General features: G+C 54.8%; 1 protein-coding gene across 3 annotated transcripts in view; it reads right to left on the bottom strand.

Moving 5' to 3' along the window:
• Positions 1 to 18,707, bottom strand: part of ect2l (epithelial cell transforming 2 like) — a 224,429-nt gene that overhangs the window by 200,803 nt on the left and 4,919 nt on the right. For all 3 annotated transcript variants that reach the window (XR_011948646.1, XR_011948647.1, XM_072513615.1), the window contains exons 2-4: positions 14,692 to 14,962; positions 2,991 to 3,103; positions 871 to 1,033 (exon numbers count right to left, since the gene is read on the bottom strand). Coding sequence is in view for 1 of the 3 variants with exons in the window: in XM_072513615.1 (XP_072369716.1) it covers positions 871 to 1,033; positions 2,991 to 3,103; positions 14,692 to 14,883 (468 nt within the window). In the remaining 2 variants the exon portion in view is untranslated. The remainder of the gene's footprint in view (positions 1 to 870; positions 1,034 to 2,990; positions 3,104 to 14,691; positions 14,963 to 18,707) is intronic.

The raw sequence follows: 18,707 nt of genomic DNA, 5'->3' as shown, positions 1-18,707 counted from the left end.
CTCGTACATCTACTCTAAACCTTGCCCCCCGCATATTAAACCTATGCCCCCTAGTAATTGACCCCTCTACCCTGGGGAAAAGCCTCTGACTATCCACTCTGTCAATGCCCCTCATAATATTGTAGACCTCTATCAGGTCTCCCCTCAACCTCCGTCGTTCCAGTGAGAACAAACCGAGTTTATTCAACCTCTCCTCATAGCTAATGCCCTCCATACCAGGCAACATCCTGGTAAATCTCTTCTGCACCCTCTCTAAAGCCTCCACATCCTTCTGGTAGTGTGGCGACCAGAATTGAACACTATACTCCAAGTGTGGCCTAACTAAGGTTCTATACAGAAGCAACATGACTTGCCAATTCTTATACTCAATGCCCCGGCCAATGAAGGCAAGCATGCCGTATGCCTTCTTGACTACCTTCTCCACCTGTGTTGCCCCTTTCAGTGACCTGTGGACCTGTACTCCTAGATCTCTCTGACTGTCAATACTCTTGAGGGTTCTACCATTCACTGTATATTCCCTACTTTTATCATGACCGATACAGACTTGGAGGGCCGAAGGATTTGTTCCTGTGCTGTTTTGTTCGTTGTTCTGACATCTCCTATATTATCCCAAGATTCCTTTCTCAATTTTCAACTAAACGACTTGTCACCCACAGGTATCACATTATTACCATGGTCAGGGGAGTTTGATTGCTATTTGGGATCCAGTGGCCCTTCACAACAAGCTCCAACGCGTCATCACTGATACCTATAGTGTTGGGAACTGGCATTGTGGAATCTCCATAATCGTTGCCAAGTGACCGCCTCACCCACACGCCAGATTCCGCGGGAGCGTGGTCATTGTGGAAACGTCAAAGTGGGATGGCTGACCTGCTCCGTCAGGAACCTCCAGTGCCAGCTGATCCGGGATACGGAGCACAGCTCTCTGGGATTCAGGAACGAGAAGATGTAAAGCGAGAGGAATCGTGGCAGGACGGTGGTGAAATCCAGCCTCGCGATTGGGATAGTCTCGGTGAACCAATCCTGGACAAACCTGTGTGGACACAAGCCTCCATTACCACCCAGTGGACTGAAACGGCAACACGGCATTGATGTAGTCAGACCAGGAACAGAAGGAGCCCATTCAGCCCCCCCCCCCCAAACCTGCCCTGACATTTAATTAGATCACAGCTAATCTGTATCTTATCTCCATTGAATTGCCCTCATCCATTCCTTGTCCCTCACTCCCTTTACATATCAAACTCAATCTGAGAAGCTTCAATTGACCCTCCCCAACCAAAGCCTTTGGAATCCCAGATTTCCACTGGCCTTTGTGTGAGGAAGTGCTTCCTGACATCGCCCCTGGACAGCCTGGCTCTCATTGCTAGATTATGTTCTGGGTGCCCCCCCCCCTGCTTCCCCTTCCCCTTGGCAGGGGAAATCATTTATCAGTATATCCCTTATCAAATCCTTTGAATATTTTAAATCCCTCAATTAGGTCAGGTGTCAGTCTGATTGAAGGTGCTTTGGGAATTGATATTATAGATTGTTAAATGACTCTCAGGGGACAATGCACCATGAGGTGAGCGGGCTGGAGATTTCATTGAATCGCTCCGAGGGTTATTTCAATCTGTGGATTGAGAGTGACCATTAAGTGTCTATTGGTGGCCTTGTGGTGCAGTGGGTAACATGCTTGCCTCTTGAGCCAGTAGCTCCAGGTTGGGGTCCTCCTCCAGGCCTTAATGGTGGCAGGAGGTGAGTTCATCACGTGGTCAGTCAGAATGATTATTGATTATTGAAATCCTCCCACCAGGCCAATGGCAGGCAGTGAGAGTGGGAGAGGCTGCTGGTCAGCTGCTGGTCAGCTGGTCAGCTGCTGGTCAGCTGCTGGTCTGCTGCTGGTCAGCTGCTGGTCTGCTGCTGGTCTGCTGCTGGTCTGGTCAGTTGCTGGTCTGCTGCTGGTCAGCTGTTCGTCTGCTGCTGGTCTGCTGCTGGTCAGCTGCTGGTCTGCTGCTGGTCAGCTGCTGGTCTGCTACTGGTCTGCTGCTGGTCAGCTGTTCGTCTGCTGCTGGTCTGCTGCTGGTCAGCTGCTGGTCTGCTGCTGGTCTGTTGCTGGTCAGCTGTTCGTCTGCTGCTGGTCTGCTGCTGGTCTGCTGCTGGTCAGCTGCTGGTCAGCTGCTGGTCTGCTGCTGGTCTGCTGCTGGTCAGCTGTGCTTGACGTGAGTGGAGCCCCTCAAGCACCAACCTCTAGCATCAGTCTGATGACCTTTCCAAGGCAAATTGAGCTACAGAATCAAGTGTGTGCTTTGCCTGCATTCCTCATGTGCCTCCAGATTAAGATCCAGAGTCCATGATCAAGCAGGTTCACAGAATCACTGAATCCCTACAATGCAGAAGGAGGCCATTTGGCCCATCGATTTGGCACTGTCCCTCGGAGAGAGCTCTCTTCCGAGGCCCACTCCCCCACCCTATCCCCGTAACCCCGTGCATTTATCATGGCCAATCCACCTAACCCTCACACCTTTGGACTGTGGGAGGCAACCGGAGCACCCGGAGGAAACCCACGCAGGCACGGGGAGAACGTGCAGACTCCGCACAGGCAGTGACCCGGGATCAGAATTGGACCTGGGTCTCTGGTTCTGTGAGGCAGCAGTGCTAACCACTCTGCCACTGCGCCGAGCTGCACATGGTCTGCAGGGAGACTGGATGGGATGGGCTTTGGGACCCTTTTCTCTCTCTCTCACGGGTTCTGGTGTTTGACAATCTCAGATGAGTTTGGACAGTAGGAAAGGAGTTCGCTGGGGGCAGGAATAAACCCGTTGGCCTGTTGTCAAGCTGCACTGTTCCTCTGGCAACGTCTGCCTCATGGGTTTGTGTGAAGATAACCCGCAAAATAAACAAACAGGAGCAAAATATTCAAAACAGAAGCAATTGAAAGAAACATTTCTGCAGTGGCACTTGCATCGCTGTTAAGTGCTCAGCTTTGACTTGGCATTGTAGTGCACACTTACTTGAGCTGTGATTTACTGCAACGTGTTAGGACACTGTGCATGAACTGTTTCCTCTGCTTATCGCTCCATAGGTCAAACCAGTGTCTTACAAGCGTCACTCTCTCATCGAAGAGCTGTAACAGGAGAATAGTCACTGTGCTATTGACAAGAGGTTTGATTTACAGTATTCAGCTCTCAATGATGTAGTGAGGCATGCTACCAGCAGAGGGAGCTCACGGCACAAGGGTGTAATGAGTCATCAGGCCTATAGGAGGAGCTCTTGTATCAAATACAAATACGCGATCTGAGTTCACAGCGAGAGAGGGACATTCTTTAAACATCTTTGTTAGAAACCGCAGAGGATCATTCAACCAAAGTCACGTAGTCACATCACCAGCCTCTGTTAATCTAACTCACAAGCTGCTCCAGCCCATTTCGCACTTGTGCTCCACGTTGAGATGCTGCATTTGTAGCCCAGCACATAGCTCAGCACCACAGTCACAACACAGCTGGCACAGCAATGTGGGATTCCAGCCTGTCGCTCTCTAAACCTGAGCTCCATCGAGTCTCTGCTGCTCCTATCCTAACAGGTCCCGTTAACCTGTCACCTCTGTGTTCACTGACCTACACTGCTCCCCAGCCCTGCCAACATATCAAATTTAAAGTTCATATCCAACTATCCTCATCACCTCGCTCTTATTTCTCCCCTCTCGCCGCCAACCCGACAACCATTTCAGCTCGCACCCATCCTCAGATTCCAGCTATTTTATTAAAAAGACATTTTGCAATTTTTCCAATGAAGGGGCAATTGAGCGCGACCAATCCACATTCCCTGCACATCTTCAGGTTGTGGGGGTGAGACCCACGCAGACACGGGGAGAATGGGCAAACTCCGCACGGGCAGTGATCCAGGGCCGGAATAGAAGCTGGGACCTCGGCGCCGTGAGGCAACAGTGGTAACCACTGCGCTACCGTGCCGACCAAATTCCAACTTTCAATGGTGCCTCTGTTTAAAATGTCATCTGAAAGACAGTACCCCTAACCGTGCAGCATTCCCACAGTCTGCCCCTCCAAAAGGCAGCACGGTGGCGCGGTGGGTTAGCCCTGCAGCCTCACGGCGCCGAGGTCCCAGGTTCGATCCCGGCTCTGGGTCACTGTCCGTGTGGAGTTTGCACATTCTCCCCGTGTTTGCGTGGGTTTCGCCCCCACAACCCAAAAGATGTGCAGGGTAGGTGGATTGGCCATGATAAATTGCCCCTTAATTGGAAAAAAATAATTGGGTACTCTAAATTTATATTTTAAAAAATGTACTGCCCCTCCAACAGTGCAAAGCTCCCTCAGTACTGTCATTTCCGTCAGTGCAGCACTCCTTCAGTACTGACCCTCTGACAGTGCAGCACTCCTTCAGTACTGACCCTCTGACAGTGCAGCACTCCCTCAGTACTGTCATTTCCGTCAGTGCAGCACTCCTTCAGTACTGACCCTCTGACAGTGCAGCACTCCTTCAGTACTGACCCTCTGACAGTGCAGCGCTCCCTCAGAGCTGACCCTCTGACAGGGCAGCACTCCCTCAGTACTGACCCTCTGACAGTGCGGCACTCCCTCAGCACTGACCCTCTGACAGTGCGGCACTCCCTCAGTACTGACCCTCTGACAGTGTCGCACTCCCTCTGGCCTGAACCTCTGACAGTGCGGCGCTCCCTCAGTACTGACTCTCTGACAGTGCAGCACTCCCTCAGTACTGACCCTCTGATAGTGCAGCACTCCCTCAGCACTGACCCTCTGACAGTGCGGCACTCCCTCTGCCCTGACCATCTGATAGTGCAGCACCCCCTCAGTACTGACCCTCTGACAGTGCGGCACACCCTCAGTACTGACCCTCTGACAGTGTCGCACTCCCTCTGGCCTGAACCTCTGACAGTGCGGCGCTCCCTCAGTACTAACCCACTGACAGTGCAGCACTCCCTCAGTACTGACCCTCTGACAGTGCGGCACTCCCTCAGCACTGACCCTCTGACAGTGCAGCACCTCTCTGCCCTGGCCCTCTGACAGTGCGGTCCTCCCTCAGTACTGACCCTCGGACAGTGCAGCACTCCCTCAGTAATGACCCTCTGACAGTGCAGCACTCCCTCAGTACTGACCCTCAGACAGTGCAGCACTTCCTCTGCCCTGACTCTCTGACAGTGCAGCACTCCCTCAGTACTGACCCTCTGACAGTGCAGCACTCCCTCAGTACTGACCCTCTGACAGTGCAGCACCCCCGCATCACTGACTCTCTGACAGTGCAGCACTCCCTCAGTATTGACCCTCTGACAGTGCAGCACTCCCTCAGTACTGACCCTCTGACAGTGCAGCACCCCCTCAGCACTGACCCTCGTACAGTGCAGCACTTCACCTGTACTGACCCTCCGAAAGTGCAGCACTCCCTCAGTACTGACCCTCTGACAGTGCAGCACCCCCGCATCACTGACCCTCTGACAGTGCAGCACTACCTCAGTATTGACCCTCTAACAGTGCAGCACTCCCTCAGTACTGACCCTCTGACAGTGCAGCACCCCCTCAGCACTGACCCTCGTACAGTGCAGCACTTCACCTGTACTGACCCTCCGAAAGTGCAGCACTCCCTCAGTACTGACCCTCTGACAGTGCAGAATTCCCTCTGCCCTGACCCTCTGACAGTGCAGCACCCCCGCAGCACTGACCCTCTGACAGTGCAGAATTCCCTCTGCCCTGACCCTCTGACAGTGCAGCACTCCCTCAGTACTGACCCTCTGACAGTGCAGCACTCCCTCAGTATTGACCCTCTGACAGTGCAGCACCCCCTCAGCACTGACCCTCTGACAGTGCAGCACTCCCCCTGCCCTGACTCTCTGACAGGGCAGCACTCCCTCTGCGCTGACTCTCTGACAGTGCAGCACTCCCTCAGTACTGACCCTCAGACAGTGCAGCACTTCCTCTGCCCTGACTCTCTGACAGTGCAGCACCCCCGCATCACTGACTCTCTGACAGTGCAGCACTCCCTCAGTATTGAGCCTCTGACAGTGCAGCACTCCCTCAGTACTGACCCTCTGACAGTGCAGCACCCCCTCAGCACTGACCCTCGTACAGTGCAGCACTTCACCTGTACTGACCCTCTGACAGTGCAGAACTCCCTCAGTACTGACCCTCTGACAGTGCAGCACCCCCTCAGCACTGACCCTCGGACAGTGCAGCACTTCACCAGTACTGACCGTCCGAAAGTGCAGCACTCCCTCAGTACTGACCCTCTGACAGTGCAGAATTCCCTCTGCCCTGACCCTCTGACAGTGCAGCACCCCCTCAGCACTGACCCTCTGACAGTGCAGCACTCCCCCTGCCCTGACTCTCTGACAGGGCAGCACTCCCTCTGCGCTGACTCTCTGACAGTGCAGCACTCCCTCAGTACTGACCCTCTGACAGTGTCGCACTCCCTCTGTCCTGAACCTCTGACAGTGCGGCGCTCCCTCAGTACTGACTCTCTGACAGTGCAGCACTCCCTCAGTACTGACCCTCTGATAGTGCAGCACTCCCTCAGCACTGACCCTCTGACAGTGCGGCACTCCCTCTGCCCTGACCCTCTGATAGTGCAGCACCCCCTCAGTACTGACCCTCTGACAGTGCAGCACCCCCTCAGCACTGACCCTCTGACAGTGCAGCACACCCTCTGCCCTGGCCCTCTGACAGTGCGGCCCTCCCTCAGTACTGACCCTCGGACAGTGCAGCACACCCTCAGTACTGACCCTCTGACAGTGCAGCACTCCCTCAGTACTGACCCTCTGACAGTGCAGCACTCCCTCAGTAATGACCCTCTGACAGTGCAGCACTCCCTCAGTACTGACCCTCAGACAGTGCAGCACTCCCTCTGCCCTGACTCTCTGACAGTGCAGCAACCCCGCAGCACTGACCCTCTGACAGTGCAGCACTCCCTCAATAATGACCCTCTGACAGTGCAGCACTCCCTCAGTACTGACCCTCTGACAGTGCAGCACCACCTCAGCACTGACCCTCGGACAGTGCAGCACTTCACCAGAACTGACCCTCCGAAAGTGCAGCACTCCCTCAGTACTGACCCTCTGAGAGTGCAGAATTCCCTCCGCCCTGACCCTCTGACAGTGCAGCACCCCTGCAGCACTGACCCTCTGACAGTGCAGCACTCCCTCAGTATTGACCCTCTGACAGTGCAGCACTCCCTCAGTACTGACCCTCTGACAGTGCAGCACCCCCTCAGCACTGACCCTCGAACAGTGCAGCACTTCACCAGTACTGACCCTCCGAATGTGCAGCACTCCCTCAGTACTGACCCTCTGACAGTGCAGAATTCCCTCTGCCCTGACCCTCTGACAGTGCAGCACCCACTCAGCACTGACCCTCTGACAGTGCAGCACTCCCCCCTGCCCTGACTCTCTGACAGGGCAGCACTCCCTCTGCGCTGACTTTCTGACAGTGCAGCACTCCCTCAGTACTGACCCTCTGACAGTGCAGCAGAACTCCCTCAGTCCTGACCCTCTGACAGTGCAGCACTCCTTCAGTACTGACCTCTGACAATGCAGCACCCCCTCAGTACTGACCCTCTGACAGTACATTACTCCCTCAGTACTGATACTCTGACAGTACAGCACTCCCTCAGCACTGACCCTCTGACAATGCAGCACTCCCTCTGCCCTGGCCCTCTGACAGTGCGGCCCTCCCTCAGTACTGACCCTCGGACAGTGCAGCACTCCCTCAGTACTGACCCTCTGACAGTGCAGCACTCCCTCAGCCTTGACCCTCTGACAGTGCAGCACTCCCTCAGTACTGATACTCTGACAGTGCAGCACTCCCTCAGTCCTGACCCTCTGACAGTGCAGCACTCCCTCAGTACTGACCCTCTGACAGTGCAGCACTCCCTCAGTACTGACCCTCTGACAGTGCAGCACTCCCTCAGTACTGACCCTCTGACAGTACATTACTCCCTCAGTACTGATACTCTGACAGTACAGCACTCCCTCAGTACTGACCCTCTGACAGTGCAGCACTCCCTCAGTACTGACCCTCTGACAGTGCAGCACTCCCTCAGTACTGACCCTCTGACAGTGCAGCACTCCCTCAGTACTGACCCTCTGACAGTACATTACTCCCTCAGTACTGATACTCTGACAGTACAGCACTCCCTCAGCACTGACCCTCTGACAATGCAGCACTCACTCTGCCCTGGCCCTCTGACAGTGCGGCCCTCCCTCAGTACTGACCCTCGGACAATGCAGCACTCCCTCAGTACTGACCCTCTGACAGTGCAGCACTCCCTCAGCCCTGACCCTCTGACAGTGCAGCACTCGCTCAGTACTGATACTCTGACAGTGCAGCACTCCCTCAGCCCTGACCCTCTGACAGTGCAGCACTCCCTCAGTACTGACCCTCTGACAGTGCAGCACTCCCTCAGTACTGACCCTCTGACAGTGCAGCACTCCCTCAGTACTGACCCTCTGACAGTGCAGCACCCCCTCAGTACTGACCCTCTGACAGTACATTACTCCCTCAGTACTGATACTCTGACAGTACAGCACTCCCTCAGTACTGACCCTCTGACAGTGCGGCACACCCTCAGTACTGATACTCTGACAGTGCAGCACTCCCTCAGCCCTGACCCTCTGACAGTGCAGCACTCCCTCAGTACTGACCCTCTGACAGTGCAGCACTCCCTCAGTACTGACCCTCTGACAGTGCAGCACTCCCTCAGTACTGACCCTCTGACAGTGCAGCACCCCCTCAGTACTGACCCTCTGACAGTACATTACTCCCTCAGTATTGATACTCTGACAGTACAGCACTCCCTCAGTACTGACCCTCTGACAGTGCAGCACTCCCTCAACACTGACCCTCTGATAGTGCAGCACTCCCTCAGTACTGACCCTCTGTCAGTGCAGCACTCCCTCAGTACTGACCCTCTGACAATGCAGCACTCCCTCTGCCCTGGCCCTCTGACAGTGCGGCCCTCCCTCAGTACTGACCCTCTGACAGTGCAGCACTCCCTCAGTACTGACCCTCTGACAGTGCAGCACTCACTCAGTACTGACCTTCTGACAGTGCAGCACTCCCTCAGTACTGACCCTATGTCAGTGCAGCACTCCCTCAGTACTGACCCTCTGACAGTGCAGCACTCCCTCAGTACTGACCCTCTGACAGTGCAGCACTCCCTCAATACTGACCCTCTGACAGTGCAGCAATCCCTCAGTACTGACCCTCTGACAGTGCAGCACTCCCTCAGTACTGACCCTCTGACAGTGCAGCACTCACTCAGTACTGACCCTCTGACAGTGCAGCACTCCCTCAGTACTGACCCTATATCAGTGCGGCACTCCCTCAGTACTGACCCTCTGACAGTGCAGCACTCCCTCAGTACTGACCCTCTGACAGTGCGGCACTCCCTCAGTACTGACCCTCTGACAGTGCAGCACTCCCTCAGTACTGACTCTCTGACAGTGCAGCATTCCCTCAGTACTGACCCTCTGACAGTGCGGCACTCCCTCAAAACTGACCCTCTGACAGTGCGGCACTCCCTCAGTACTGACCCTCTGACAGTGCGGCACTCCCTCAGTACTGACCCTCTGACAGTGCGGCACTCCCTCAGTACTGACCCTCTGACAGTGCGGCACTCCCTCAGTACTGACCCTCTGACAGTGCGGCACTCCCTCAGTACTGACCCTCTGACAGTGCGGCACTCCCTCAGTACTGACCCTCTGACAGTGCAGCACTCCCTCAGTTCTGACCCTCTGACAGTGCAGCACTCCCTCAGTACTGACACTCTGACAGTGCAGCACTCCCTCAGTACTGACCCTCTGACAGTGCAGCACTCCCTCAGTACTGACCCTCTGACAGTGCGGCACTCCCTCAGTACTGACACTCTGACAGTGCGGCACTCCCTCAGTACTGACACTCTGACAGTGCAGCACTCCCTCAGTACTGACCCTCTGACAGTGCAGCACTCCCTCAGTACTGACCCTCTGACAGTGCAGCACTCCCTCAGCACTGACCCTCTGACAGTGCAGCACTCCCTCAGTACTGACCCTCTGACAGTGCAGTACTCCCTCAGTACTGACCCTCTGACAGTGCAGCACTCCCTCAGTACTGACCCTCTGACAGTGCGGCACTCCCTCAGCACTGACCCTCTGACAGTGCGGCACTCCCTCAGCACTGACCCTCTGACAGTGCGGCACTCCCTCAGCACTGACCCTCTGACAGTGCGGCACTCCCTCAGTACTGACCCTCTGACAGTGCAGCACTCCCTCAGTACTGACCCTCAGACAGTGCAGCACTCCCTCAGCACTGACCCTCTGACAGTGCAGCACTCCCTCAGCACTGACCCTCTGACAGTGCGGCACTCCCTCAGTACTGACCCTCTGACAGTGCAGCACTCCCTCAGTACTGACCCTCTGACAGTGCGGCACTCCCTCAGTACTGACCCTCTGACAGTGCGGCACTCCCTCAGTACTGACCCTCTGACAGTGCAGCACTCCCTCAGTACTGACCCTCTGACAGTGCGGCACTCCCTCAGCACTGACCCTCTGACTGTGCGGCACTCCCTCAGTACTGACCCTGTGACAGTGCAGCACTCCCTCAGTACTGACCCTCTGACAGTGCAGCACTCCCTCAGCACTGACCCTCTGACAGTGCGGCACTCCCTCAGTACTGACCCTCTGACAGTGCGGCACTCCCTCAGTACTGACCCTCTGACAGTGCAGCACTCCCTCAGTACTGACCATCTCTCAGTGCAGCACTTACTCAGTACTGACACTCTGTCAGTGCAGCACTCCCTCAGTACTGACCCTCTGACAGTGCGGCGCTCCCTCAGTACTGACCCTCTGACAGTGCAGCACTCCCTCAGTACTGACCATCTGTCTGTGCAGCACTTATTCAGTACTGGCCCTCTGACAGTGCAGCACTCCCTCAGTACTGACCCTCTGACAGTGCAGCATTCCCTCAGTACTGACCCTCTGACAGTGCAGCACTCCCTCAGCACTGACCCTCTGACAGTGCGGCACTCCCTCAGTACTGCCCCTGTGACAGTGCGGCACTCCCTCAGTACTGACCCTCTGACAGTGCAGCACTCCCTCAGTACTGGCCCTCTGACAATGCGGCACTCCCTCAGTACTGACCCTCTGACAGTGCAGCACTCCCTCAGTACTGACCCTCTGACAGTGCAACACTCCCTCAGCACTGACCCTCTGACAGTGCGGCACTCCCTCAGTACTGCCCCTGTGACAGTGCGGCACTCCCTCAGTACTGACCCTCTGACAGTGCAGCACTCCCTCAGTACTGACCCTCTGACAGTGCAGCACTCCCTCAGTACTGACCCTCTGACAGTGCAGTACTCCCTCAGTACTGACCCTCTGACAGTGCAGCACTCCCTCAGTACTGACCCTCTGACAGTGCAGTACTCCCTCAGTACTGACCCTCTGACAGTGCAGCACTCCCTCAGTATTGACCCTCTGACAGTGCAGCACTCCCTCAGTACTGACCCTCTGACAGTGCAGCACTCCCTCAGTACTGACCCTCTGATAGTGCAGCACTCCCTCAGTACTGACCCTCTGACAGTGCAGCACTCCCTCAATACTGACCCTCTGACAGTGCGGCACTCCCTCAGTACTGACCCTCTGACAGTGCAGTACTCGCTCAGTACTGGCCCTCTGACAGTGTAGCACTCCCTCAGTACTGACCCTCTGACAGTGCGGCACTCCCTCAGTACTGGACCTCTGACAGTGCAGCACTCCCTCAGTACTGACCCTCTGACAGTGCGGCACTCCCTCAGTACAGACCCTCTGACAGTGCAGCACTCCCTCAGTACTGACCCTCTGACAGTGCAGCACTCTCTCAGCACTGACCCTCTGACAGTGCAGTACTCCCTCAGTAATTACCCTCTGACAGTGTAGCACTCCCTCAGTACTGACCCTCTGACAGTGCGGCACTCCCTCAGTACTGGACCTCTGACAGTGCAGCACTCCCTCAGCACTGACCCTCTGACAGTGCGGCACTCCCTCAGTACTGACCCTCTGACAGTGCAGCACTCCCTCAGTACTGACCCTCTGACAGTGCAGCACTCTCTCAGCACTGACCCTCTGACAGTGCAGTGCTCCCTCAGTACTGACCCTCAGACAGTGCAGCACTCCCTCAGTACTGACCCTCTGACAGTGCAGCACTCCCTCAGTACTGACCCTCTGACAGTGTGGCACTCCCTCAGTACTGACCCTCTGACAGCAGCACTCCCTCAGTACTGACCCTCTGAAAGTGCAGCACTCCCTCAGTACTGACCCTCTGACAGTGCAGCACTCCCTCAGTACTGACCCTCTGACAGTGCAGCACTCCCTCAGTACTGACCCTCTGACAGTGCAGCACTCCCTCAGCACTGACCCTCTGACAGTGCAGCACTCCCTCAGCACTGCCCCTCTGACAGTGCAGCACTCCCTCAGCACTGACCCTCTGACAGTGCGGCACTCCCTCAGTACTGACCCTCTGACAGTGCAGCACTCCCTCAGTACTGACCCTCTGACAGTGCAGCACTCCCTCAGTACTGACCCTCTGGCAGTGCAGCACTCCCTCAGTACTGACCCTCTGACAGTGCAGCACTCCCTCAGTACTGACCCACTGACAGTGCAGCACTCCCTCAGTACTGACCCTCTGACAGTGCAGCACTCCCTCAGTACTGACCCTCTGGCAGTGCAGCACTCCCTCAGTACTGACCCTCTGACAGTGCGGCACTCCCTCAGTCCTGACCCTCTGACAGTGCAGCACTCCCTCAGTACTGACCCTCTGACAGTGTAGCACTCCCTCAGTACTGACCCTCTGACAGTGCGGCACTCCCTCAGTACTGGACCTCTGACAGTGCGGCACTCCCTCAGTACTGACCCTCTGACAGTGCAGCACTCCCTCAGTACTGACCCTCTGACAGTGCGGCACTCCCTCAGTACTGACCCTCTGACAGTGCGGCACTCCCTCAGTACTGACCCTCTGACAGTGCGGCACTCCCTCAGTACTGACCCTCTGACAGTGCGGCACTCCCTCAGTACTGACCCTCTGACAGTGCAGCACTCCCTCAGTACTGACCCTCTGACAGTGCGGCACTCCCTCAGTACAGACCCTCTGACAGTGCGGCACTCCCTCAGTACTGACCCTCTGACAGTGCGGCACTCCCTCAGTACTGACCCTCTGACAGTGCAGCACTCCCTCAATACTGACCCTCTGACAGTGCAGCACTCCCTCAGTACTGACCCTCTGACAGTGCGGCACTCCCTCAGTACTGACCCTCTGACAGTGCAGCACTCCCTCAGCACTGCCCCTGTGATATTGAATTTACTAGGCTGTGATTGACAGCTTCCACACAATCCCAGCTGTCTGTATTTTAATTCATCTTCTTTACCCTTGAGTGACTTTGAAGTAGCCAGCCTAATAACATCAATATCACAGAGAAATGAATGAATGATTTGCAAATCATAGATCTGAGGGGGTTTAAAGCCAGCTGATTGGTTTTCCCTTCCCTGGAATTGGCAGCTGCTGCTTCCTCTGCCTGAGTCGGCTGGTGTATTGTCCAGGTGAATGTCAAAGCAATGTTTTTCTTCACTGCCTCTGTCTGGACTGCTCTCTAGCTTCCAGACAGGGGTCTTTAGCACCTACTTCCAGGCAGGGCCTCTTTTCTGGGGGGGGGGTCTCTTTAATTAGGGGGTCTCTGGTGGGGGGCAGTGGAGGGTCTGGTGGGAGTGGAGTGGGCAGGTCTTTCATTGCGGGGGGCGTGAGGGTGACCCTCCGATGGACGTGGGAGGCAACTCCTTTAAAGAGTTACCCCCTTGGCCCGGCACGAGGTCCATCATGTCCGGGCCACGCCTGTCAGGACCAATTCGCACCCACACGATTCCCGGCCCAGAGGACCGGAGAATCACCCAGGCCCAGTGAATCTGGTGCCCGGACCATTAACAGGATGCAAATGGCTCTTAATGATCAATTTGCATCCTCCCGCTGGCACGGGTGTGAACCTCGATCTCGACACCAGCGAGGGACCGGAGCATTGGAACGGGCGCCGGTTCTGTTCCTGCTCGACACTGCATTTTCCCACCACACACAGCTGGTATCGGAATTCCCGATGCGGAGGAGAATTCAACCGTAATCAACAGTCAGAAAATCACAAGCAGATGTGAGGAGGATGGAATTGGAGGATAAAATGTAAATCAAAGCAAACAATTTGTCGATGGGTTAAAAACATAAACTAATAAACTAAACGCAGTATAACGACATCTTATTTTTTTTTAATATAAATTTAGAGTACCCAATTCATTTTTTCTAATTTACATAGAACATAGAACATAGAACGATACAACGCAGTACAGGCCCTTCGGCCCACGATGTTGCACCGAAACAAAAGCCATCTAACCTACACTATGCCATTATCATCCATATGTTTATCCAATAAACTTTTAAATGCCCTCAATGTTGGCGAGTTCACTCCTGTAATTTAGGGGCAGTTTAGCGTGGCCAACCCACCTACCCTGCACATCTTTGGGTTGTGGGGGGGGTAAACCCACACAGATATGGGGAGAATGTGCAAACTCCACACGGACAGTGACCCAGAGCCGGGATCGAACCTGGGACCTCGGCGCCACGAGGCAACAGGGCTAACCCACTGGGCCACCGTGCTGTAACAACACCTTATTGACTGTGACGGACACCATCTATAATTCACCTGCTGGTTAGCTGTCTTGTGCAACACCGGTGTCCATGTGCTGAATCTGGTTTGCTGCCTAATCCCGGCTAACTCCACACTGGAGCTTTTCCCGAAATCTTCGGATTGACTCAGCTGCGTACCCAAATATTCTGTCTCCCAACATCCGATACCGTGTGGGGTGGGCTTCAGGCTGGTGAGCATTGCGGCCATGGGACTTCTGTGATGCCAGGGTCTCTCTTGTCTCAGACCCTTTGCCCCACAACCTCCTCAGTGTCCAGGGACCTGCAGCCTGTGAGAAAAATATCACCAAAACGTTCAGAAATGGAGACCAACAGCAAAATAAAAACACCGGAAGGGGCCTTAAACCTTTTGCTGCCATTGTCTTGATATCTCCTCCACTATAGGCAGTACGGTGGCGCAGAGGTTAGCACTGTTGCTTCACAGCTCCAGGGTCCCAGGTTCAATTCCTGCTTGGGTCACTGTCTGTGCGGAGTCTGCACTTTCTCCCTGTGTCTGCGTGGGTTTCCTCCCACAAGTCCCGAAAGACATGCTTGTTGGGTGAATTGGACATTCCGAATTCTCCCTCTGTGTACCCAAACAGGCGCCGGAATGTGACGACTAGGGGCTTTTCACAGTAACTTCATTGCAGCGTTAATGTAAGCCCACTTGTGACAATAATAAAGATTATTATTATTATTTTAGGCGATGGTTCATACTGTTAATAGCATCAGACAGACTGAGTTACACCCCTCAACACAATGAAGCAAATAATGGTGTCTACCATCTAGAAGTTCAAGGACAGCAGATACCTGGGAACCCCATCACCTTGGGGTTTCTCCCTCCAAGCCACCCACCATCCTGACTTGGAAATATATCGCAGTTCCTTCACTGTCGCTGGGGCAGCAACTTGGAACCCCCTCTCGAACAGCACTGAGGGTGGACCTACACCTCAGGGACTGCAGCGGTTCAACAGGGCAGCTTCCCACCCCCTTCGGAAGAGCAATTAGGGATGGGTAATAAATGTTCACTAACCCAGCAACACTCTCATCCCATGAAAATAATTTAAAAATGGAATTGTTTATGATGCTGAAAGGAGTTGGCGGAGAGAAATTATTTCCTCCAGTGGGATAGTCAAGAACAAAGAAGCAATTCCTAAAATCTAGAGCCAGGACATTCAGGAGTGGCAGCACAGTGGCACAGTGGCTGGATGGCGCGGTGGCGCAAAGGTTAGCACTGCTGCCTCACAGCGCCAGGGATCCAGGTTCAATTCCGGTCTTGGGTGACTGTGTGGAGTTTGCACGATCTCCCCACATGTCTGCGTGGGTTTCCTCCGGGTGCTCCAGTTTCCTCCCACAGTCCATAGATGTGCAGGTTATGTGGATTGGCCGTGATCAATGTGCGAGATTACGGGAATAGGGTGAGGGAGTGGGCCTAGGTAGAGTGCTCTCTCGCAGGGTCAGTGCAGACTCAATGGGCCGAATGGCCTCATTCTGCACTGTGTAGGTTCTATGGATGTCAGGTAGCACTTCCGGGCCGGGGAAATCCAGAACTTTAACCCTAAAAAGCTGTCGAGTCTGAGGTTCAATTGAAGCTGGGATCAATAGGTTTTATTTCAGCAAAGAAATTCAGGGGCTGTTTAGCACACTGGGCTAAATCGCTGGCTTTTAAGGCAGGCCAGCAGCACAGTTCAATTCCCGTACCAACCTCCCTGAACAGGCGCCGGAATGTGGCGACTAGGGGCTTTTCACAGTAACTTCATTGAAGCCTACTCGTGACAATAAGTGATATTCATTCGTTTCATTCATTTTTCATTCAAAGGGATTAAGAGATTACGGAACCAAAATGGCTTGAAAGAGTTTTTAAAACAAAATTCCAGCTAAGGGCCAATTTAGCGTGGCCATTCCATCTACCCTGCACCTCTTTGAGTTGTGGGGGTGGGACCCACGCAGACACGGGGAGAATGTGCAAACTCCACACGGGCAGTGACCCGGGGCCGCGATCGAACCTGGGACCTCGGCGGTGTGAGGCAGCAATGCTAACCGCTGCACCACCTGGACGCCCTATGGCTTGATAGAGTTAATATGCAGATCAGGCATACTCCCGTGGAACAGGCTCGAGGTGCTGATTGGCCACTTCCTGTTCATATGTGACAGCAATAGAGCGGAGTTTATTCCCTGACTATTTTCTCTGAGGAGGGAATACTCTTCATTTTCTTCAATCCTCTTCTTTCAAGATGTTGACTCGCAAGATAGACATTGGAGGAGGAAGGTTCTTTGCCACATGCCAAGTCTACACATCCAAACCCTTCCCAGTCCCTTCCTCATCAAATCGTTCATTCAATTAGGATTATTTTTTTGACTTCGGCAGGAAGCGTGCCGGTGCCACGTGAAGTCTGGACTTGCTCAATATATCCCCCCTTTGGTGGAACAGTCCATGACTCACTGAAAAAGCTTCAGGTCTGGATAATATGACGTGGTACGACCCTGTCCATTTACACCATGGGGCTGATGTCACAATACCAACAGCAATGTTAAAGTGAACCCCCACCTTCCTCTGGAAGTTAAAAACACGCCATGAGAAACACCTTTGCTTAAAGCCCCAAGACCTTTTCCCCCAGGGAGAATAATAATGTTGGAGGAGCAAAAAGATCAATCTCAGCGCTGGTGGGACAGGATGGAAATTGAAACTTGTGGTTGAAGATTGGGCAAGGCTTGACCCGCGGCGAGAATGGGTTGCGAACGAGGGTCATCATTTTCCTCATCCAGGAGTGGAGTCGACACTTGCAGGGAAGAGAATGGAGGAGTTATGGAACAATGTGTCCTCGAGGGAAGGAAGTGGTCCAGCTATAAACCTTGCTCTGCTCTACTGATCTCGTATCCAAACTTAGGGTCGTATCCCCAACGGCCCCTACAGAATAGCAAGGGAACACTTGCAAACAGGAGAATTCTCAGTAGCTCCGTCTCTGTTCTCATTCGTTCGAGTTTATCTTTGCAGTTGCTTTAATCCCCAGATCTCCAAGATCCTCAGTTTCCAACACTTGGTTTCTCTTGATTGTTTTTGAATTTGGTGTGTGCATTACTGCGTTTGTTATCCAACCCTAATTGCCCTTGAATCGAGTGGCTTACTTGACCATTTCAGAGGGCAGTGTAGGCAGTCACATGTAGGCCAGACTGGGTAAAGACGGCAGATTTCCTTCCCTCGAGGACATTGGCGGACCAGATGGGTTTTTACATTACTGAGACTAGCTTCACGGGCGCGATTCTCCGACCCCCCCACCGGGTCGGAGAATCGCCGGGGGCTGGCGTGAATCCTGGCCCCACCGTGTCCTGAATTCTCCGCCACCAGAGATTCGGCGGGGGCGGGAATCGCGCTGCGCCGGTCGGCGGGAATCGTGCCGGTCGGCGGGCCCACCCCCCGGCGATTCTCCGGCCCGTGATGGGCTGAAGTCCCGCCGCTGTCAACCCTCGCCCACCGGCATGGATTAAACCTCCTTTTGAACGGCAGGACAAGGCGGCGTGGGCAGGCTCCGGGGTCCGGGGGGGGGGGGGCGATCTGGCCCCAGGGGATGCCCCCACGGTGGCCTGGCCCGTGATCGGGGCCCACCGATCCGCGGGCGGGCCTGTGCCGTGGGGGCACTCGTTTTCTTCCGCCTTCGCCATGGTCTTCACTATAGCGGAGGCGGAAGACACTCCCTCCACTGCGCATGCGCGGGGATGCCGTGAGCGGCCGCTGACGCTCCCGCGCATGCATTGCCCAGCGAAGACCTTTCGGCACCGGCTGGCGTGGCGCCAAAGGCCTTTCCCGCCAGCCGGCGGAGTGGAAACCGCTCCGGCACGGGCCTAGCCCCTCAAGGTGAGGGCTTGGCCCCTAAAGGTGCGGAGAATTCCGCACCTTTGGGGCGGCCCAACGCCGGAGTGGTTCCCGCCACTCCATCCCGCCGGGACCCCCCGCCCCACCGGGTAGGGGAGAATCCCGCCCCACATCCCAGATTTATTGATTTTATTGAACTTAAATTCCACCAGCTGTTGAGGTGG

This window comes from Scyliorhinus torazame, chromosome 1 (assembly GCF_047496885.1).
Source record: "Scyliorhinus torazame isolate Kashiwa2021f chromosome 1, sScyTor2.1, whole genome shotgun sequence".
Taxonomy (NCBI): domain Eukaryota; kingdom Metazoa; phylum Chordata; class Chondrichthyes; order Carcharhiniformes; family Scyliorhinidae; genus Scyliorhinus; species Scyliorhinus torazame.
This window is presented reverse-complemented; position numbering and strand designations above follow the sequence as displayed.